This window comes from Paramacrobiotus metropolitanus, unplaced genomic scaffold (assembly GCF_019649055.1).
Source record: "Paramacrobiotus metropolitanus isolate TYO unplaced genomic scaffold, Prichtersi_v1.0 Parri_scaffold0000158, whole genome shotgun sequence".
NCBI classification, from domain to species: Eukaryota; Metazoa; Tardigrada; class Eutardigrada; order Parachela; family Macrobiotidae; genus Paramacrobiotus; species Paramacrobiotus metropolitanus.
Genome location: NW_026570378.1, coordinates 43,280 through 66,332, shown reverse-complemented (window position 1 = coordinate 66,332; position 23,053 = coordinate 43,280). Strand labels below are relative to the sequence as shown.

Below are 23,053 nucleotides of genomic sequence, written 5' to 3'. Positions count from 1 at the left end.
ATGTATGTACTATTCGTAACGTTGACTATACTCTGTATATGTACTATTTGTAACATGCTTGAAATAGTAATCTGGACCGGCATTAGGGCCCCCTGGCACACGTTTCCCGGTAACGTACTGTACGTACGTGCAACGCCTTCTCTTTAAACTGCATATTACAAAACTGCCTTTGCACATCACAGCTGTGATAAAAAACTTTTGATTAACCCAATGCGTTGGTGCCGACACTGGTGCCGCATTAACGATGAAATGAAACAAATTTCATGCATTAAAGTTTAAACGGTCGATGGTATTAATTATTGAACGATGCTGGAAGATCATCGTAACTGGAACTGCGTATTCACCTCTTTAAGGTACTGGCTTAAATCACTATTTCATGCTTTGGTTGGAAGATAACATCTTGTTTGGTAAACGAAGAAACCTACATTTAATATACAAAACATAGGAGCAATCCAACTATTATAATTCCAATAACAATGGGAGTAAAATGGTGGCCGACAACAGAAAAACGAGATGCACCGATATTACACAATCAGTTAACAGAGCTGTTGGCTGCGGCTGGCTTACCTAATTAGCGTTGATGCTATTACTGTTCTTAATCAAGAGATTATTCCTAAGATTATTAATTATTCCGAAGGACTAGCAAAAGCTGATCTTTCGGAACAATCAATAATCTACCGGCACACTCACAATGGCGTCATTCGCCAAAAAAGTTAGAACTGATTGTAATGATATACTTTATGGTATTTCGCTTTATTGTCAGTTTTAGTGTATTATTCTTCATCATGGTGAGCAAACAACGACCGTTACGTCTGTGTAATACGTAATTATGAAGAGTTGTAATAAGAGCATCATCATCCCGCTAAAACCCAGGCCGGGTGTCCTTGACTTCTCACAGCTCGTGTCATCGGACTCTCATCTGGCAACAGAAGTTTCAGTATTGGTGTATCAGAGCAAAACAACAAGCGATCCAGCAAACAATAATCTGTCCTAACTTGGGACATCATTATAACATGCACCGTTAGGTGAGAAACACTTTAGAAGTAATCGTAAGTCCGAAATCAAGCGGTAGAAACAGAGCTTTCGATCACCCTATCAGTATTAGTACAACAAAATTTACATTCGAAATCCATTCTTCAGACGTTTCTTGAGGTGTTCATTACAATAACCCCTCCAATACCTGCATAAATTCTACTCCTCGTAAAGGTACGGATAGAATGCACATAACTGATCAATGTTCTTCGCCAGCTGAATGAGGAAATGCAGCGCAATGCGTGACAACTTCCCCATCTGCAATCCCTGCAGACCATCGACGCACCATTTCTTGCCGCGATAATGCACCGACGAGCGCGGATCAGCTGTCTGCGTCGCACACAGAACCTGGAAAAATCAGCCAAAATGTCAAAGCTTTTCGAAATGCACAAACAGCGCGAATTACATTGCGGACTCTGTCCGTCACCTTGCAAACCAACGTCCGGTATTTCCATCGAAACTGAGGTTCTTCGTTATTGTATGGATCAGCAGTCCGGTCCAAAGACGTCAACAGGGTACGCAGCTCCTCCTCACTCGGTCTCAGCAACCCCGCCTCCAACGCTTCCCACATCGTGCTGGTTAGATCAGCGTTCACTGCCAGGCGCGCTCGGGGAATGTCGATAACACATTCACCGAGCATCGTGCCGAAGGACAGTGTAAAGCGGCACTGGCTCACCTGGATCCCATCACACGGAAGATGGCGGCATGTGGCAATAAATTCATCCAGGGAACTGTCGCATTGGAAAAAACCGTTTGCAGCGCTCACAGCTGTCTCCGGATGATGCAAAGGACATTTGTACCATTCCAGCCTATGGTTGCAGCCCACCCACCTGAGCCGGAATGTATGTCGCACCACATTCAGCGCCGTAAACCGAACTTGGGGAGTGGTCTCCTGAACGTACCGCACCATGTCCGCCATTTTGTAAAAACTACTCACCTGTTCAAAGTTTACCGCGTAACCGACTACAGTGATGCGGCGCGTGGATGGTCGTAGACATTTGAATATGGGAGCGGTCAGATTATAGTCCCGTCGTTCATATCGCCCCAGCTCGGAAATCCCGTAACAATGTTAGCTGTCAGCAGAGGGGATTGCAGGATGGAATCCCATGTTGAGCACACCCCACGCAGTTTATTTTGCATCAGCGTGTTCAAATGGAAAAACACCTCCAGCCACAATTCCACCGACAGCACCTTGATGTCGTCCAGCAGGGCAGACCCCGCGGACGAAGCCTTATACGTGTTCGCATTAGAGGGAAGATATTCACCGACCATACGATGGAATGCTTCCAGGTCTTGCTGCAAAAAAAATCATCAAACTTTTATATAAACAGAAGTTTTAGAGGAAAAAATGGCTCATACTTACATCGTGTTCACAGGAAAACGGTTTCTCGGGATCTTCTAACATATAGTCGTTGCCGCGACGGTCAAGATACCACATAAACCCACCCCTGGTCTCCAGGAATGCGGTTTCCCGTTCAGCCATCTCGTCAAAACAGTTGGTGCTGTTCTGAAGCGTCTTCTGTAGTTTTTCGACCGAAACCGAATAGTGTTTCCCGGTTAACGTCATCCTGCGCATTATAAATGAGTTCCTCCCAACGCGTCTCCCTACAACCGGGCCGCCATATTCATCGCGAAGTGCTACTCGATGTTGTGCATTGTCAACCCCATTCCACCAAGTCTGCGGAACTCTCTGGCGGATTTGCGCACATGGGACGACATCCGTACGTGCCAAGTTGTTGCCCCAGTTCACGACGGCGACATCGTACCGGTCGTGCCATTTGCCACGCGCCAAATTGATCATTTCCGCAGGAAACCACTTCCATGGGCTGGAAAGAGACGCACGCATCAAGACCTCCACAGGAATCATCGATCGGCGCTGAGCATACACTTCTCCCATACCGAATCCAACCAGATGACGAGATCTCCTCGTCAGGAAGACATTGCTATCGAAAGGGAAAAATCGGCGTCTTCCCGTGGGACATCGGAAATCCACGAAGAATCCGTTGTCAGCTAGATCCACCACGCGTCCGTAACGGATCAGGCCGTCGGCGTCCACAACATCAACACCGTTAGCTTGGTGGATGCCGCCGTACATGGTTGAAACAGTGCAACGCAATGAAAATTAACGGAGGAAGAAATGAAAAACGGACTTTGACGGCACCGCTGGTCTTCGCTCTGCAGTGTTCAGTACAGTACTGTACTGTAATGGCAAAGTTAAGAAATAGAATACATTCCATCGATGCCAAAAAACCGTAGATTAGGGATCAAACAACCAATACCATACACATTGTCTATAATATACAATGAACAGCCATAAATATTTTTATTAGTCAACACTCAACATCCAGAGAGGGGAGAGAAGCCAGAGAACCCTGTCATTCAATGCTGATATTGAGTGATATCTCTCGTAAGTACTAGTACAGTAATCGGAAGTACAGATACATCACAATGATTAACATTCGCCTCCAACAATCGCATGCCGTATTGGCTATACGTAACTGCTGCTACATGGGCGCATGCCCATCACAGTAGTACGGTGGACACTTTGAATTTGAACTTCATAACACAACTGAAATGGCTGCCATACCAATAAATCTCAGTACACCATATGCTGTACTTACGTCATGCGTGCCATTGCGTGGCCTAAGCCGAACGGGAGAAAATCGGGAAGTACCAGAACATCACGCAGGACTATCTATTCCGTGCGGTAGGCGTTGAGGCATTGGGACCACTCGGTCCGGGAGCCTCTCAGCTAATCGGTGAAGTGAGTAAGATGATTCGTCAGGAAACAAGCGAGATGCGTGCAACGGAATAGGTTCAGCATCGAAATCCAACGTGGAAACGCGGCATCCATCCTGGGAACGGCACCAGCCTCGGCTAATTTAGATCAAACGTTCTCTGTAATTCGGCCGCATGTTTCCGCTGCTTGTTAAATTTACAATGTAATGTTTCTTTTGTAGTTGTTAGATTGTTTTTGTATTCGCACATAAATAAAGTAACCTCGAACATACAATACTACGTAGTACGTACATGTCCACAAGGAAACGAAAGGTTGCTCAAGATAAGCAGCCTGTTCTATTAACGTTGCCGATCGTCGTCCGATACAGGGTACTTAAGTTGCAAAGCGTTTGCAGTAATAGTGCTGGTAATTATTTATTTAATGCAATACCGATTTTCACAGAAAACGAAGTTAATCTATGTACCTCAAAAGCGTCCGTTGTTTGACTTTCAGGCGTGCACCGGATGGCAATCAAATTCCCGCGTTATGTTCACTTAAATATTCACGCGCGGCCGTTTCGACGGAGAGATACTTCTTTTACCAGACCTAATTTTTAATAGGCTCAAATTAAAACAGAAAATAAACTTAAGAAACCCAGAGAAAAACCTAAAAGACTTAGACTTTAGAACCCATAGAAATTTAAGAAATCTAAGAAACCTAAGAAGAACAAGAAACCTAAGAATAACCTTAAAACCTAAGAAACCTCCTGGAAACTAAAAAAACCATGTATGTGGAATTATGCCTGTCGAATTCGTTTGCGGCAATTGTACGGGACGAGACATGTTGTATCAAACTGTCGCAAAGACAGATCGTCTCAAAGCTTCAAAGCAGAGTGTCCAAAAACCGACGTGTCCCAGCGTCCGTATGTCCGGTGCTGGAATGTCTTCGCGGCGAAAGTCGCGCGTCGAAACTGAGTGCGGCGCAAATGTCACACTCCCAATTGTCCAGGTGCGGTTCATGGCCAGTTACAGCAGATAGTATTCCCACTTGAAATGTAATGAGTATTTTCATTCTTAGGTTTTAACTGGTTATTCTTAGATTTTCTTGGGGTATTTTTCGGTTTTGTTGACTGCTTTGATAAGCCTAACAAAAACTGCCTAAAACCCCAACGTCTTTCGCCAAGAGTGCCTTGCGGCGATTCGCCGGCGAAACGGCTCCCGGCATGATGTCCTGCCACCCCATATCCCTCGGAGGACGAGATGAACTTGCGGCGGAATTTCTGCGAACAGATGTCATGGGACTAGCTGTCCTCGGCAAAATCTCGCAATGTCGTTTAAACGGGAATAGTCGACGGATTCGTGGATTATTCCTCAATAATACGGTGGACGATTTCCGTGTGTGTATGCGTTTCAAACAGTACAAATTTGTTTGTTATTCCTGACCCAAACGTTTGTTTCGCATGGCGTCGGGTCTCTATCCACTTTAGGTCACTGGATAAGCCGCGTTTGTTTTTGCCATATTCGCAAGACTCGCACAGTTGGCCAAGGAGGCTGTTGAGGTCACTATATGTACGCCTGTTTTGATTAACCCACATTCGCAGTTGATTAACCCTTCCCGTGCTCTCTGTTTTCTGTTTTGCCTTCTGTTTTCTAGCTGTCCGGGGAGCCACTGGATATACCGACTGTATCTGTAGCCGAACTTCCATTTTTATACACGACAGTGCAGCTGCAACCAGCAATGCGGCGCGGGTGAACATTTGTTTGAAAAGTATACTAGTATTTAAAGTAAAGTATAGTAAAGTATAATGGTATTTGCAGAAAGACCAAAGTACTTAACACCGCAATTTGCAAATACCAGAAAAACAGAGTAATACTTGCACTCAGTCGCACAGAAGTTCAATAGTTTTTTCTTGAAAAATTTCACGGACCGAATGAAATGCAATAGTAACGGGAAGGATATTATTAAAACATTCCAATAACATAATGGCATAAAACGGCTCATGGTCTCAGTCTAAGTTTTGCAGGTATGCTACGCGTTCACCTGAGTCAAGCGGTAATTCTGGCAATGCGCTAATCCCGCTCTTGTGATTGGAAGTAAGTCACAAATACCCGGGAAAAATTAGCAGTGGTTGAATACTAAATGTACTCGTACACTCAAAACAGCTGAAAAACCTTGCTAATATTAGTAATGACCGTGTAGCAGTTATGAACAACTTTCTTTTATGGTCTGCAGGTTGTCGTACTAGTCTTCGAAGGTGAACGTAACCGCGGTTCCCAGTGACAAACTGCGACATGTACGCTAACTGCGCCGATGCAGTGTTGATACACCGATTGTTTTCTGCCGCCATCTTCTGCGCCGGGACGGATTGAACGGGATAATGATCCGGCTGAAGCATTCTCTGTCCAAAGCCAGTTGAGCGCTGCACACAGAAGTGTTCTCAATGCGTGCTAGAAATATGCAAAAATTATAAAAAATCACCTTTTCTGTGATATTTTCCGTACTGTTAACCACTGACCCGTCTCCGCTTAATAAATTACTGTAATCTGCTTGGGATTCGGTTTGTTCTCGTCCGAACTGTTAACAGCATAAAACAAACACGATTAATTACACGCTTACATTGTAAAGGCTAAATTCTAACCAGCAAACATATTATCACACAACACGTACAAAAAATTAAAATCGTAACCCGGCAGCCAATTTCAGTAAAAAGCTAATAATCATTTTAATTTGTTAAAGCCCAGTTGATAAGATATAACACGGTCCCTTCTCACGCCAACTGTGTCAAATTTTTTATTTCAACACATTTCGTGAGCGAGCTTGTCCCTACTCCCTGCATAAGTTGAAAATAAATACTAGATATACAAGATATTCTGAAAAAAAATTAAAACCATATGCAGCTCATGGTGAATGCACGCAAATCCACGAGTAAAAAAGAATTATGTTGCTGAAAATGAATCTGCAGACTGTTTACATAACTAATACTAATACTAAAAACGTAACTGTTTGTATTTGTTTACGTAAATAACACTAGAAATCAGAAAAAAGGAAAGGAACTGGACTGCCGTTCTTACAACATGCTGCGCCAACCTTTGTCGCCTGAACTTTAGCGAGCGCAATTACTTTTCTCTCCCGGTAGGAAAATTTTAACAAAACAAATTTTTAACAAAATTTCGCCAAGACGTACTCATCATCGCCATTTTCCCCGCTGCTGTCCAGGAATAGGGTCGGCACTTCGCCGGCCTTGACATGGGGTTTGCGGAAGAAATCAATCTGTTTGGGCTCAAAGTGCTTCGTACAGATCAGCATATGCCGGCGGTCCAGTGTTTCCTGCGGCAATTTATCCAGCAATCCGCAGTCCTCCAGATACTTGCGTCGTTTAGGACCCTTCATGGGAATCTCGGAGAAGCGGATTTTGGACCAGTCGACACTGCGCACCCGGTTATGACACGACGGGACGATGCAGCGGAAGTTCTTGCGCGTGTGCCAGGCCGACGGCGGCTGTTCATCCATGAAGGTGGTGATCTCTTCGACATCGTTTTCCGGAGCACCGTCCTGTGAAATCAAGATAAACAAGCCGTCCCTCGATTAAAACAGAAGACTAATTCATTATGTTACCGATTATTACGCCAATTCATCCAATTACGGTGCACCTTACATTAGTACATTTTGCACTAAACAATCGTAAATTCATCTAATTCAATAACAATAGTTTAAATGTAAATATTATGTAATCTCTCATTCTCTCAATGAAAGTAAAATAATTCCCGGAACAAAATCAGCTCATTAATTAAGGTTGATTTCAAGGATAGGTCAATCTAAAAAATCACCGTAGTAAATGATCAACGTGAGAAGTGTAAGGGCCGTAAGGTAAATGATCTGTTAAAAACTGCCTTGGCGATACTCGATACAGACATCACTGAGGCGTGACAAAGCGAAAGTACAAAAGTAAATTAAGTCGTTTAAATTTAAAAAAATCAAAATTAACAGCTTAATAATGCTGACAAACCTAGTTTATGTGTAAGTGGAGAAATGAAAATTAAAAAATTCACTAAGGCCTGCTTTATAGCTGCTGTTCAATCACCACAATTCCGCTTTTTTTCCACGCAAACTTTTTTAATTAGAAATTATTTTTTAATTGCCACAAATACTAGTATTAACACATGATGTCCTTACCGCTTCGCGGTCAGCCGCTTCCTTATCGAATTCCTCCTGCGTCAAAAAGAGCGACGGCAGCGTTCCGGTCTTGACGACATACTTGGCCTTCAAATCCACCTCCTCGGGCGGGAAGTGCTTAGAGCAGATGAAGATATTCCGTGCCGCGGTATAGGGCACCCCTATGACGTCCATGTAGCCGCGGCGCGCCGCCGGGTTGGTTCGCGGCAGCATGATGAAGCGCACCTTGGTGTAGGCGGTGTTGCGCGCGGTATTCTTGCAGAACGGTACAATACAGCGGTAATTCTTCAGTTTGGCCGACGCCGGCTGTTCATAGTCGAGCAGACGCGGGTTGATGGGGTTACGGCGGAATTTCGGGACTTTATTGCGGACAGGCTTTTTGGGAACCTCCTTATTGCGGTCGTAGGCTTGCCCATTCTCAATGGATTCCAGCAAGGTGGTGATCAGCGCTAAGAACAATCAGAATGACAAATAAATTGGATTGCCGGAAAAATATTCGCGAAAAATGTAAACTTACCACACGATTAATCATAATTAGAAGTGTCATAAATGGTTTATTTTATTGGTTATAATAATTTATTTGATGATTTCTAATCCCCGTGATTTATTCTGTAACAGTCTATCCACTTTTCAGTTTTGAATAACCGTACAGTAAACTTGTAAGATTAATATGGACAACCAAATGATCCAAATCTGTTCCAACTGAGCCAGAAATTTACGACATTCGTAGTGCAGTGACGCAGAAATTGAATATAATGCAACTGCATGCGTATGGAGCAGACCGATCTGCCCGCCCAAGCATAATTACTCGTTCTATTTTCAGTTTTGTTAATTATGATTAAGTAAAAATAAGCAAGAACTTGTCTATGATCCCCGGATATTACGATCAACAAGTCACGAACGGGAATAACACCTACCGGGATTAGCTGCGACGGCTTCAACGTATTCCGGCTCGCCTTTGTCGCGGAAGCTCTGATCCATGGATGGAAAGTAAGGACTCAGCTGGCGTCCTTTCAACTCCCAATCATTTTTCACCAAAAACTTGGTATCTTTCTGCAAACAAACAGCGTATTCAGCAAATTCAAGTGCGCCGCAGTCCACAGCTATAAGAGAAAAATCTTAGGATTATCAACATGCGACACATGCGATATCCGTCCAAGAACTTATTATATTCAAACATACACTTTAATTTTTGATATTAGTATAAATCGAATATCAAAAGTCAACGAATTATTACTTAATTTTAATACCTGATCAGATGTAAAACTATTCCAAAAATTCGCATAGCCATCTAAATCACGTGAATTCTTCTAACAAATACTGTAACTGTGTCACAGTGTCAGTAACACCACGAAAATATGTGGAAATCAGAGAAAGTTACGAAATTCGAAATATTCTGTTTTCTGCTGGGGAAAAAAATTTATATGTAATGATTTTTAGTGATTGTTGCTCGCTTCGCGGTATGAGAGGTGCTCGAATTCCTCGGCGAAAAGGAACTCTTTAGCTAAACGCGGCAGTTTACGCACTGGCGGCTGCGGTTCCACCGCGCTGCTGTCTGAAATACTGATGCCCGATGGGATGTCCACAATAGGACTGCACTCCGGACTGCGAGAGTGACCTCCGGCTTCTGCCAGTTCCATAAGGTAACTGAAAAAGTTTTGCTTATCTATGGCGCTGGGCAACGAAATTTCGGCAGGCAGAAAAATGTAGTCCAGGCTACAGCAGGTCCCCACCTACATAAAGCACATACAACTTGAACACAAATAAAGTGTACAGAGGTGCAAACAACAAAACTAAAGCATCCGCACGTTTTGGCCTGCAAATTAAATTCGTAGCCGGATATTACTACCTAGAGTATATGTTAAATCACAATCCGGTTATTTTTTCTGATAGGTTTTAAATCCCCATTCAAACGTTTGACCTAGGTGGTGGTGGCTTTTTGATCTACTCTAGGTGATAAATTCTTATCCAAGCATTTTGAGTACGAGTACAACTAAAGACAGCTCGGTACATGGCGCCAGATTCGTGTGCATGCACGAAGACATTTCCTTTCGCCGGTGAAAAACAGTTTTTTGCACTGATTTCCAGTGAACTTCAAAAGGATGTTACACTTATGTACAAGTATCAACAAAACGCGCGCAATTATACACTTATCTATAGAAGTACTTAAACAGCAACTTCCGGCTGGCCATCTTTCGTCGACTAATATTATTAAATCCTTGTCGGCCGAATGCTGTCGTTTGTCTTGTGCAATTATGATTATTTTTGTTGATTTATTTTTGCAACGTTTTGTTTTTTTTTTTGTTTTCTTCCGGCTGGGGCATTGTTTGTTTAGAACGGGGTAAGACGGCATGCGGAAAATGTACAATAGACGAACACCGCACAAATAGATGCTTCTGTATACAGATTCTGGGCTGGCCATCGGCCTACTGATATTAAGTGATAAATTCGTATGTGAACATTAGTAATATGTCGCGCCTCATCAATTTATTTTGTCACGTACTGTATGCTTCACTTTAGATCGGTCTTCACTGTACTTGTAGTCAATATTGTGTACTATTCAGATTGTGTAATATTCAGATACGAATTATTCGAGTACGTATTCTAAAACGTACAGATACGACTTCAAAACAAATCGGGTGGGAACCAATTTTTCTCCCAGACCAAAACGTCAGGAGACGAAATTATTTTTCGAAAACCTTTGGGTACGAGTTTATAGTTTGGCACACCCGCGTCCAGATACGAAATTACGTCCCAGCGGGAAAAACCGAATACGAATTGCACTTATATACATGCCAGAACTTTTGGATAATAATTTACCCTCTTCCATCTTGTTTACGGTCGAAAACGCAAGAAAGACTGAGTGGGCAAAATTTACGGCGGACGTTTCAGCGCCCCGGACGTTTTGGACGGTTACGCACCAGTTTGCACAACACGAACACGGCTGTCCCTTCTTACTTAGTGTATTGCCGCCTATACCGTCAAAGTTTTCTTATCTTAATATAGCTTTATACGATAAGTACGTACGAGTTGCTTGCAAGCAACTCGTATGCAATGAATACGTAATACAGGTCACCGTTCCAGCTGTTAGAGCGGCATCCGCTCTCTATAGGATCGTTTGATAAAACATTTCGATAGAATTTGTATGCTTTGCCGATAGCCTAGTGGTGCCTCTCTCGGCCTTAGAGTATGGAGGTTGTGGGTTCGATTCCCTCAATCGGCAGATTTTTTCCGAAGTTCTATACGATCCTAGCACATCCCTTGCACAGCGTTGCTTGGACAGACTTGAAAACAACTTGACGTCTGTAACTTGTAAGTGAATGCGCCACCGAAGATGCCATGTTTTCCTCTCGTACCTTTTTCAGATCACCCCGATCTATTAAGTCCGAGATGCAATCCGTGTCCAAAAGGACATTCGTCCTCAACACTACTATCATCTAAAAACACCCAGGGAAATCTATTACGATACAACATACATACTCTCTAGCTATATCCGAGCAAAATCGAAACCTCGACAAGCGAATCCGCCATTTGCAGTTCTTTTAGTGCGAATCCCTTAACGTCTGCGATATTTATACCATGTGGATGCACGCCAAGTATAAGATCCTTTCTCATTCGAACCTACAAGTGGAAACACCATCCCGCAGTTAATTACTGCGCAATAGTGGAATTCAGTAAAATGGGAAACGATACGAATTATCATAACACGTTCCACTTACGTTATTCAGCTTTTTCAGCAGCTCCAGGCTAAATCTGCCCTGTCCAGCAAAATCCCTGCAATATCCCGTCAACTGGTAAAAATAAAATAAAAAGGCAAGGCCTTCTGGAGAATGAGACTTACGTCAAAACGTGATCGAACACAAGTGTGAGAACAATTTCTCTGTTTGAAGAATCCATCGTCGGGTGAGAGCGATCCACACTGACATCTACGAACACAATAAATTTGCAGACTTTAAAGGAAGCGTACCGGTGCATGGTACCAAATTCAATGTGTGGGCGAAACCGCGCTTTTGCGCACCCCAAACACTTTCTGATATCGTTTTGTGACCTTAGCTTGCAGGCCCAGTGTAGGTTGTTGGCCCTAGTATAGCTTGTGAACGTGGACCTGCTTCCTGTATGACAGTATGTTTAGCAACTGTAACTTCTGTGTACGGCAAATTGCAACACAAATGTTGCTCAAAAGAACATTAATACGACATTTTCTACAAACTCTAAGATTGTGTTTAGTGAAAACTGGGTAGGTACAAATGAAGTTAACGCGGCGTAACTACCGTAATTATCGAATTTGCACCTCCCCCCATAATAAGCCCCCTCCCACAACCCGTTTAAAAAATAGCGCCTCCCCCCCGAATTTAGCGCCCATGGGGGCATTAATAAATGTTAAGCGCCCGCCACAAAACGATAGATATACCGCAAACTGCTTCATAATGATTGTTATGATTTTATATAATAAACAGTCAACAGTCACAACAATATTGTGGTGCGATGCTTCAGAATGCTGCTCGTAAGGTTCTGAAACTGCAAATACCGTTATCACTTCGTTCAGTATCAATAGAACAGGATGCGCAGCTGTTTGAAAAATGACGGCCCCGCCGACAAATGCTGTTTGAAAAATAGTACCCCCCCCCCCCGAAATAACGCCCCCTCCCGAAATAAGCTCCCCTCCTCCAGGACGTTTGAACTATTCCAGGAGTGCAAATTCGATAATTACGGTATTTGCAGACAGGCTGACCTTTTTTTGCAGCGTCAAAATGTTGCCTCATTGTCGATTATTAATTTGTTTTTAATCATCTGCGTGAAACTGTTAAAACTGTGAACTGCCGATGATCTTTCCAAATAATATAGAGATGACAATAATTAATAAAGTTGAATACATGTATAAATCTGTTGCTGGCGTAGGTACCTGAATAACTGAAATATTTTGAAGTTGAAAAATCTTTTTGCTCCTCTTTTGTTGTAGCAGGTCAAATTAAAGTCATATTTTTAGTATCACAGACGGACAGTAAAAAACGAATTTTCGTACAGTATTCTCGACATGCAGCGTTTAAGATAGCGCACGTAACTATGCATCGTTAATTAACCCACCGTTGTAACTTTCCTGGGCGCTAAATGCAGTAGCTTCAATGGCGCTGAAATCAGTGGACTCTGTCAACGACTCCTCCCGAATTGCTCTTTTTTTGTTGCCTGATGGGGATGATTTGCCATAAACTGTCTGCCTTTGATTCTGTAAATCCGAAGTACTGGGGTCGCTCTCGAAATTCGCTAAAAATCTTCAAGAGCTGTGCGGCACCGAATTCGTAAAGACTTTCGTACGCGCAGCTGCGCGTTACCGTTGCTCCCGTCGGTTTTCGTGCGTACCTGATGCGTGTCGACTTCCTGAGCCGCATCATTCAATATCTTTTGTATCACCCACGTACTGGAATTGGTCCGCTTTCTAAGCATCGTATACGTGCAACCCTCTTCCCGTAACTTCAGTACTGTTTCCTGTAATAATGCAGTAAGGATTGCAACCAAGTTTATAAGATTTCGGAAACGTCAAATCATTCCAAAATTAACAGGAATTAATTAACCTTTCCTTTCGAAATCATCAAGCTCTTCGAAAGGCCGTTTTAAATGTGCCGCATCAGAACTTTATTTAATTGATTTTAGGGAAGAGTACATGTATCACGAACCAAATGAAGATCTAAGGAAACTTAAAGTGAGAAAGTTAATTATACAATGTATCAGATTTTATACTGGAATACAAAAAGCGAGAACGTTTAAGTTTCGAAAAATATCAAGAAACATCAAGGGAAGTGACCTCGTACACGGTATCAAATATGCATGCACGGAATTTTTTATTTTCATGCCCAGACACTTCTTTGCCTTTTTTATGACATTGTGCAGCCAAATGATTTGTGAACTTACATTGCCGTGAAACCATTTGTCGGTTTTGCGGTTGGGGAGTTATGAGTAGAATAACGTGTGAAGTCCGTGCTTTCTTAGTTAATATTATTTGATAACTGTTCCTTACGACAACTGAATGAGCGACAACCGAAGGAATGATTAATTAAGTATAACACAAGTATTAAGTGCAGTAATACTACACTGACAACGTGGCTACTTGCTAGGACAATAATTATTATTATGTGTAATGAATAGTACAGTACGTACAACAATAAGGTCTCATGGTTAAATGGTTAAACGCGAACAGCTATTCCTTTGTCACTTCATGTAAAGTCTTATTACAATCATACTAGCGGTGGTTGCGAACCACATTATTGCACGAGCGCGGGCGCCAATACCATTGGGAAATTTTATTGGGATTGTGGAATTGGAAAAGCGTGACGTACGAGCTTCGTGGCGTCAGACAACTTTTATGCTCTTGACGAAGACTTACTGCAGCATTCGCGCTCGGTGCAAATTAACAGATCTGTTTTCGAAATTTGCACCCACTTGCAGAATGCATATAAGTGTCACGCCTTAGAACATTGAATAACGAATGAATACAGCAACAAGGACAACCAAGAAAATACCCACAATTATTGGCACGTTGCCATGCACGATGTAGACATTCTCGTGAAATACGAGTACTACGTCACAACATCACAATAAATATGAGAGATCGTTCTGACATCGCCCCAGGGACATAAAAATTTATAAAATTTTACATTAAATTTTAAAATTTGAGAATAATTTTGAAATTTATTTTAAGCTCTAAGAAATTTCAACAAATGAATTCGTTTTAAAATTTCAAGAAAATGCTGGACCCTGAAGTCTGTGTAAGACCCATAATCTTATAACGGTTCTGCTTGATTGTTCTACGCTATAATCTATAGAAGATTGGCGGAAAAAGACTTTTGATACACCGGCGCAAATGTTTGCGTTTACATTCTGGAATTTTATTTACGTACTTGAAACAAATATCCCCAACCGGATGCTGCGTGCACAAACGATTTTCACGTCAATGTACTGCAATGATCTTGCTGCTCAACGTCGCAGAAATGCGAAGAAAGGTCTGGGCATGTGCGAAAACGAAAGTTCAGTTCGTTACCATGTACCGCGGGTCACTTTTTAAGTACATATTTCTTTGGTTTTGAATTTGTGTTCTAATCAGCTGACATTTCAGATTTTTTCCAAATCGGCTCAAAGGTGTTTAAATTGCAACATACCCGCAAATAATTGTGCTTGTAATGGTTGGGGTCCCGCGTTTTGCCATACTGCTCCAGTAGCGTCGTGTATTGGTAGTAGGTTAGATTGAACTGGCGCATGATATCGGTAGAACTGTGACCTTCGTCGAACAAATGCAAGGCTTCGTTTTTTTGCTTCAAAGTAAGAGGCAAGTTATCCCGCCTTGCAAAGCTCCTGCCAGATTGCCGAACCACGATGTCGACCCTCATATCGCCCACTTTGGCCTCGCGCATGATATCCGTTCGCTGGCATCCTTGCTCGAATAATTGGAGGATCAGTTTCCTCTGTTCATCACTGACCACCGGCTTCCTGGCATCTGAGTCGTGCTTAACCTGATTGGCAGCGCGGAGAATGCTGTACACGGTTGCCAAATTGATTTGCAGCCGCTTGGCAATCTCCCTCCGCGAGCATTGTTTCTCACGGTCTAACTGAAGAATTTCTTCTTTCTCCTCGTCGGTTAGCCGCTTCTTCTGCTGTCTTCCTTCCTTCAACAGAAACCGTCCCAATGTGGTACGACTAATACCGACACGATCCACAATCTCTTGCCGTGTACAACCGTGGTCCAGTAATTCGAAAATCTGCTTCCTTTTTTCCTCGTCCATTTAGTTCCTGAATGACCACGTTACGGTCGACCTTCTCCCACCAGAATAAAAAGCAATTCAATTATTTCTGCTCTGTATACTTTTGTAGTTGATGGATTACGACGGTAGGTTCACAAAACGTAGTTCTTCTGCTCTAGACATGTGCCTTACTTAGACTACGAGGCTTTTGGTGTTGAAAGTTGCAGTTTCAGCTGAGAAAAACATGAATGCCTTTTCCTCAAATACAACTGGGATAAGGTAGGTTAGGGATACATTTATGCATTTATTAATTTCAACATCAACGGGTGATGATGGTTTTGTACAAAAGTAAATTTCAAAATTCTAAAGAGTTCAGTAAAATTGTTTTGCTTGGCCAGACCTTAAACGTTTGGGTCTGTTTTATCGAAGAACTTTTATCCCTACCTACCAGCTCTGTTTTTTTCAATTCGATCGAACCTCTGGCCATTGCTGTTGGCCAAGCCCGCCCGCGTGACTTGTTATGGTCGGCGACGTGTTCATCAGAACAAATGCGTAACAGAGTATAGACACGTCAAAAATTCTCGAAGAACAGTTCGTACAAAAAAGAGAAACAAAGAACAGAAACTGGCGGCCGAAAAACTTTTGCCGAAATGAACGTGGCCAAAATTAAACGGCCAAAGTGATCGGTAGCCATCCGCAATCTTGCGCCATTGTGAGATACGGTCACTGTCTGCCCGTTACCGGGCATCGATAAGTCACAACGAACAGCTAGCAGCGTGTATGACTTTTTCCATACACCTGACTCTGTGCTGCAAGTTACTGTACAGTAATCGGACGGATACGGTAAATTCAGCTGGGAGGAGGCCATTCAGGCTGGCCGTTGCTAAAATGTATTGTGCTTCCAAAGGATTTTCAGCAATGCGCAGAACTTACGACGATGTGGCTCCGCCTCACTCATAAACGCGACTATGTACTCTGTACATGCACACAGTTGGAGCAGAATATTATGCAGACTTGAAGCACTTAGAATTTTAATTTGCAAAAATCGGGATGTCATCCAATAAGTACAGTATTTCGGCGTCATGCCAGAATTATAATATCATGCGCGATGGCATGTTATTATTGCGCAATGCGCATCATATAGAATCGTCGAGCTAGACCATAATCTCAATGGGCCCATAATATACAATACATATGCTTTAACTAGATATAAAACTTATGACGTAATTACTTACCACAGTCCACGGGCGATTAAATGCTTAAAGTACATACAACTGTATGTACATACAAGCGTGGCAACGATAATTTTTTTCACCTTTACGTATTTCTTGTATCGCAAAAGACGTCCGATATACGAGTACTCAGTATTATTCAAGATTTGCTCTTTGTTATTTTGATCCGCTTCACGCCCATAGGAATTCCAACAGTATTTGATCAAGATCTTAAGCGAATACCAATAATATATTTTCAAAATAAGATAGCTGAATTAATTACCCTTTTCGCAGTGCAGATTAGTAGAACATTAGCTGGAAAAAGCAACCGCAATCATTCCACAAGAAGCAACCGACTGCCAAGTACGCTATGCAAGCGTACAGAAGTACATAAAACGGTGCGACGAAGTTGAAGCAGGACTGTACTCAGCGAGTTACGTACAGTCTTGGTTGAAGTACAGTCTTACCTTGAGTAAAGTCTTGGTTGAAGCCACCAAGGATGAGTGACTGAGTTTCTCATTCAAATCTTTCAACAAACATGATTTTCTTCATTTGGCAGAAGACTGGGGAGACGGCCGACACCGGGCCTGTGCAGTTAACCACAGCCCACAGGCAGCTGCCTCGCTGATGTGAATTTGATTGTAGGACTGTAGCGCCCTAGATCACGTCAACACGTTGGGGGAATCGAAGGAGCAGTGGTCACTGGCTAGCTCATATGCTGCACCCGGTATTCGTAAGGAATATGAGCCGCATATCGTACAATATAATTATGCAGGTTTGTGTAAAGGCATAGCACGAATGAAGGTCTGTTATATACAATACTACAGACTATGTATATGCGCCTTCATTCCTGCTATGGTAAAGGCCAAATCACGCCTCATTACGCAGCTGACCTGTGGCAAATTTCAATTTACCGAGTGAAATTTCTTCGCTGTGCGGCACAGCGATGCACTTCGGCATTTGCGATAAGCAAGCGGCCGGCACCCATGCTATAGACACCATGTTCAGGGAATCTTTCGCACGCGGGAAGGGTAATACAGGACGGGCAGGGAAAGGGCGCAGACGAAGAATGCTTAAGCAGCGTTGTTGTGAAGCAAATCTGAAAAGCATTTAGATTCTGAGTATTTCTATGTTAAAATTCCAACATGACATTTTCTTTTAAAAAATACAAGCCCAAAAGGTGAAATATGCTAAAAAAATACTTGGGAGGTGTTCTTTTGTTATCGTGACTAATATTGCCAACGGTGATTTTGATTTTCATAATAATAATGGTGCAAGATGCAAGATGTCGAGGATTCATGATGTTATTAATTTTATGGTCAAAATAAGCCAAATTGTTCTTAATTTTTTATGCTATGCACGGACACCTACTGAAAATCCTTATCAGCCATTTAGCTAAATGCTGAGCGAATTCAGACATAAGCTGATGCGGTCTACCGCTTAACTGGAATGTAATTATATAATTATGGTAACAAGAAGTAATCGCAACGGCAACTTAATTGTAAAAAGCACATAAAAAAGCACATTTTAGAAGCACATAGGTAATTGTATTTTCAAAACTGATTTCTTAATTTTGATGTAGTGATCAAACTTCGAATTTTAATTCCAGATTATGGTATGACTCTGGTATTGCCACTACCGTAGTAGTACTGACACGAAACCAAAAACACTTGAGAAATCTAAAATAACGAAAGAAAATAAAGGTTTCCGGCCGCACCGATTTCCTAAGCGGTCTACAACAAAAGTGAATTTTATTAAAAAATGGATGGTAACATCAATACAAAACGGACTTGGGCTGGGACCTTGCAGAACACTGACAGCAATTGCGGGTACCATAACTCCCTCTCGAAGTAGATACCCACATTTTGATTGCAATAAAGATTAAAAGTAGCCAGCCCCGGTATCTGATTAAAGTCATGACTGCGCTGGAGCTACTGTATGTGGAACACAAAAATTAATATTGTTGCATAGCGGCACGTTATGAAGACACCGGAAAAGGCACGTTCGTAGGCGCAACGGCAGCTGTTCAGTATTTGCTACTGGAAGACTTAACGGCTTGCTAGCGATGATAGCATTGACATATTCTCCGCAAAGGCCCAAACTGCATCCATTTGATCGAATACATGGGATCTTCTCTTGGCCCGGTTGCAAAATGACATCGAGGTGGCTATTACTAATGTGCACAGCAGCTATGATTGTGGAAAATTCGTTACTGGGTAAGCAGATTTCACAAACGTTCGTATGGGATTTAATTCCGGTTAACGCAAGGAACAAGCATGATCACCAGTAAATTCTTCGATTTCAGTTTTTGCAACCGCTGCCAGTGGGGAGGTCTTACTATGTGGCGCACCGCAGAATATTGAAAGCTCTCCCCGAATCCACTGGGGATATATTGCATCACCTAATCATGCCGGCTCATACAAAGGGAAAGCGCATCTTAATCGGCAATGGGAATGCATGTTCAAGTTTTTACCGAAAGCAGACGAACAAATTCAACTAACGTTTACTTACTTTAATCTTCGGGAATCCGACACATCCCGAATGTGAGTATTTCCATCTAAAATTTCGTGTGGAAAACATACTTATTAAGTTACATAACTAAGTGGACAAAAAGACATGTTTTCACGAGGTCGCAATGTCATGACACTGAACCACCGTCGATAGAGACTGTTTTTTTTTTAATTTCGTAAAATACTGTACTTGTAATGGATCTGCTGATGTATCGTATGATAAATTGTTTTCCGTGTAGTGATAGTGATACCAAAGGTTTTTGTTTTATTTGCTTGTAACGTATATATTTCCCAACCTTGCGCTCATTCACACTGTAACTGGGTCTGTCACAAAAAAAACAGCAAACAACTAATGGCTTTATTATATAGAAGATATACGATAATGAGAGAGTTATATGTTGCAAATACGGTAATACCTATAGGTTTATATATTACATATTTTAGCATCTTGTAACTTGTAGTATCCTCACTATCGTACATCCGGAAGGTGCAGTGCATTACATCCATGAATTGATCGAAAAATATGGTTTTCTACAGTACCGCTTTTAGTTCTCCCAGTGTTGTGAGCTCTAACTCACCAGGAAAGTAGTAACAGGACAGCTAACCATACAGTACATACACGTGTATAGGTAAGATATTTGTAGTTGTAAATTTCGTTTCGTCTATGGTTGGTTAACCGAAACTGGGTGGTCATTATCTAATATAATTGCTAACGAAGCATACAAACGGACCAAGTGCCAAATGCAAAAGACCTGAATGAGCCTGCTTCCGATATGTCCAGTTTTTACCTAGAGAGCAAACCTGTGATTTTTCGGATTCTATCAAAATTTTCGTGGGCACCAGCAATCCCAACGCCTCCGAGCACGGAAATCTGATTGGAGAATACTGTGGCCGCAAGCAGCCCGAGGCTATTATGGCCGTTGGACCAACGCCTTTGACCGTCTTCTTTACCGTACGAATAATGGAAAGGCATGACATATTCCACGCATCTTTACCGTACGAACAATGGAATGGCATGACATATTTCACGTATAGAAGAAGTCCACGCTCATTGTACATGTTTAAAGCCAAATACACATTCCGGAAGGATTATGGATTAACCAAAACGGCCGCACAACACAACCGCACAGCAGGTATGGATCGGTCGGATCCTAGACAGTAGTCAGCATTGGGACCTCTTTGGGAGTACTTTTCTCTTTCTGCAAACTTGTTCGCAGTGTTAATTATTATAGTAATGTTGTGATACAGTGGCAAATTCTGAAATTTCTAGGGTGTCATTTTGTATATGATGGGAGAAGAGTGCCGGCCACAGGAACATTCGAAAGGTACTTGATCATTCGTCGTCTGATCATTTGGGGTTCAAATTTGCCACCATTTTTGCATTCATGACTGACTAGTTTGTTATAAGTGTTTGTGAAATTTGTTTATCATATGTTGATGTCTAGCCCAAACTTTGGAGGATACTATCCCTTTTCCACCAACTGCATTTATACATTCAGAACATTCAACAACCAAAGTCTTCAACTGCGATTTAGCACATTCGAAGTGGCGGGACAAAAAGAGTAAGTCGTCGTTTCGAGATTAGACTACGCACAGTACGCAGAGATAATAAAAAATACATAACATATTGTAAGCAGCAACAGAACTGCAAAAAATCATTTTGAACAGTATGGAAAAGATCAGTCAGCCTTGCTCTGACATCGGCGATTTTGTTTTGCGCAGAGTAAACTTATGATTTGTTTTCCTGTCGATTCACACTGCATTATCCAAGTAGCAGTGCTCAGCATTCTCTTACAGTCGCAGTTGTCGGGGAAAGGGTGACGATACGCTGCAAATTAAAGAGGGTGAACACCGGTATGACTGGACTGATTTTGCTGCTCCAGCCGAAAATGATCCGGCAAAACGAGAGCCCACTAGCAACCTATACTGCGGCTACAAATCCCCACCCCAGTTCAATTCTACGAGCAAAGTTGTTTACGTAATTTTTAAATCAGGACTGCGGCGTACGAATCTTGGCTTCCAAGGGACTTACGCATTCTTCGGACATCCAGGAATTTACCTTCCGGATACTGTGACAGCGGTTTGATTTTATAATGTTAGCGAGCAGTGCTTTCTGCATATTACTTGATTTAGGAACTGCTTGACTTTTGTGTGAAGAAGCACCTGTTATGGAAACAAACAAACGCTTAGTCAAGTTTCCTATTCAGTTACTTGTTCGACCTGGGCGGCTGATGGAAGCTGCATCCGCTTTGGCGTGATTCCAACTTCCCATCCGTTGTAACCGAGCGGCGATTTGCACGGCATTTGTTTCTACGCTGATCTTGTAAACTATGTGAGCAAGGTTCATAAATGACGCTAAGTTCTGTTTTAGGATTACAGACTACCCTGACTTAATTTCCATGCAAGGTGTACTCAAGCGACTTAACTGACAGTCTTACCTTTGGTGTACTGGGACGGGTTTAACTGAATTTAATGTCAAATTCTTTTGCTCATATGATCACATAAATCATAAAACGCATCTACAGTATAAGAAAACGAAGCGCTTCCTGCTCATGTACAGTCTGTACCAGTATGCTGCTAGGACGATGTCAGGCGGATTGGCAGAAAACAGTTATTATGGTTATTTCTACAATTTAGAAACTATTGCTTAACAGCACACACTTACACAAATACAGATTTGTGTATTTACGAGTAGTTTCCGAAAGAAATACTGCATCAAACACAACCGTATCGAGTTTTGCTATTGTCACGGGTGCTCGTATGTTTATCTTCAGATATGAAAACGCGGTAATATTATAGTTTCGACGAAGGAAGCACAAAGGTCAAATATTCTTTGAATGGCTTTCTTTGTGTACTTGATACGAGTAATCGTTTTTTCCGACAATTTATAATTTAGACTTAATCCGTTACCTTGGGACCGTGTTGGTACGGAATTGGGCACTGACGATATGAAAAAGTTTCTTTTTAAAGGATCTCAACTTAAATTGCTTATTCAGCGCTACGACGGGCGCTGACGACTGTTCACGCAAGAAAGGTCACGATCAGCTATGGTAATGATTATCAGAATCGAGAAGCACCAGACCACTCTGCGGTCAGGTCGCAGGCCTAATTTATAGAACGTCGTGTACGAACGTGTACGTACAGTATGTGTAAAATCAAGTTCAGAAACAGAATGGGAAGCTTCCGATAGATGTGCGCAATCATGTTACGCTCATGCATACATGAAAATTTTGCAAACATTCGTATCGCCTAATACGGACCATTTCGCGCCACTTCTCAAACAGTGCATCAGCAGACAATGGCCGTTCGGTAGTAACGACGCCGCGGCAGTACCATATCTTTCCTTGAAGTGCAGATGCACACCGAAGTATTGTACAGATGTACATTTTAAAGTACAGATTTTTTTATTGCAACAAAGATTGTAGGTAGCCAGCGCCCGTATTTGATTAATTATTTGATTATTTGTAAAAGCTTTGGGGTTATGAGAAAGTTTTACTGCCGTTCCTAAAACAAGCTCTTATATCTGTAGTGTAAATCGGTCCGGTAAACCTGTATTGCTGGGAATACTTGAGTACGTACCTTATCTTTTTTTGAAGTACAGTCTGCACAGATGTACATTTTGATTGCAAACAGGCAGCCAGCGCCTGTATCTGATTAAAGCCAGCTTTGAAACTAAAG

General features: G+C 42.1%; 4 protein-coding genes across 6 annotated transcripts; 1 reads left to right on the top strand and 3 right to left on the bottom strand.

Moving 5' to 3' along the window:
• Window positions 1-881: 881 nt before the first annotated feature.
• LOC129599964 (uncharacterized) lies at window positions 882-2,237 on the bottom strand. 2 transcript variants are annotated; one of them, XM_055498334.1, is made up of 3 exons: window positions 1,863-2,237; window positions 1,460-1,763; window positions 882-1,380 (listed from the first exon to the last, which is right to left on the bottom strand). In XM_055498334.1, the coding sequence occupies exons 1-3, from the start codon at window positions 1,949-1,951 to the stop codon at window positions 1,192-1,194; spliced, it is 582 nt and encodes a 193-aa protein (XP_055354309.1). In that variant the 5' UTR covers window positions 1,952-2,237; the 3' UTR covers window positions 882-1,191. The 2 variants fall into 2 exon arrangements, with proteins under 2 accessions (XP_055354309.1, XP_055354308.1); XM_055498333.1 differs by having other exon boundaries at window positions 1,460-2,237.
• LOC129599968 (uncharacterized) lies at window positions 2,047-3,401 on the bottom strand. The gene is made up of 2 exons (XM_055498339.1): window positions 2,396-3,401; window positions 2,047-2,328 (listed from the first exon to the last, which is right to left on the bottom strand). Exons 1-2 carry the CDS (start codon window positions 3,125-3,127, stop codon window positions 2,047-2,049), a joined length of 1,014 nt encoding a protein of 337 aa, XP_055354314.1. The 5' UTR covers window positions 3,128-3,401.
• A 3,509-nt stretch (window positions 3,402-6,910) lies between these two features.
• Window positions 6,911-15,696, bottom strand: LOC129599967 (uncharacterized). The gene is made up of 11 exons (XM_055498338.1): window positions 15,076-15,696; window positions 13,283-13,408; window positions 13,010-13,148; window positions 11,766-11,850; window positions 11,644-11,698; window positions 11,435-11,545; window positions 11,281-11,361; window positions 9,375-9,657; window positions 8,842-9,027; window positions 7,925-8,373; window positions 6,911-7,303 (listed from the first exon to the last, which is right to left on the bottom strand). Exons 1-11 carry the CDS (start codon window positions 15,694-15,696, stop codon window positions 6,911-6,913), a joined length of 2,529 nt encoding a protein of 842 aa, XP_055354313.1.
• Window positions 15,697-18,861: 3,165 nt separating this feature from the next.
• On the top strand, window positions 18,862-21,848 carry LOC129599962 (cubilin-like). Of its 2 annotated transcripts, none has more exons than XM_055498332.1 (6): window positions 18,862-19,081; window positions 19,171-19,408; window positions 20,219-20,508; window positions 20,646-20,700; window positions 20,821-20,937; window positions 21,173-21,848. In XM_055498332.1, the coding sequence occupies exons 1-6, from the start codon at window positions 18,931-18,933 to the stop codon at window positions 21,459-21,461; spliced, it is 1,140 nt and encodes a 379-aa protein (XP_055354307.1). In that variant the 5' UTR covers window positions 18,862-18,930; the 3' UTR covers window positions 21,462-21,848. The 2 variants fall into 2 exon arrangements, with proteins under 2 accessions (XP_055354307.1, XP_055354306.1); XM_055498331.1 differs by having other exon boundaries at window positions 20,168-20,508; window positions 21,173-21,846.
• Window positions 21,849-23,053: the final 1,205 nt, after the last annotated feature.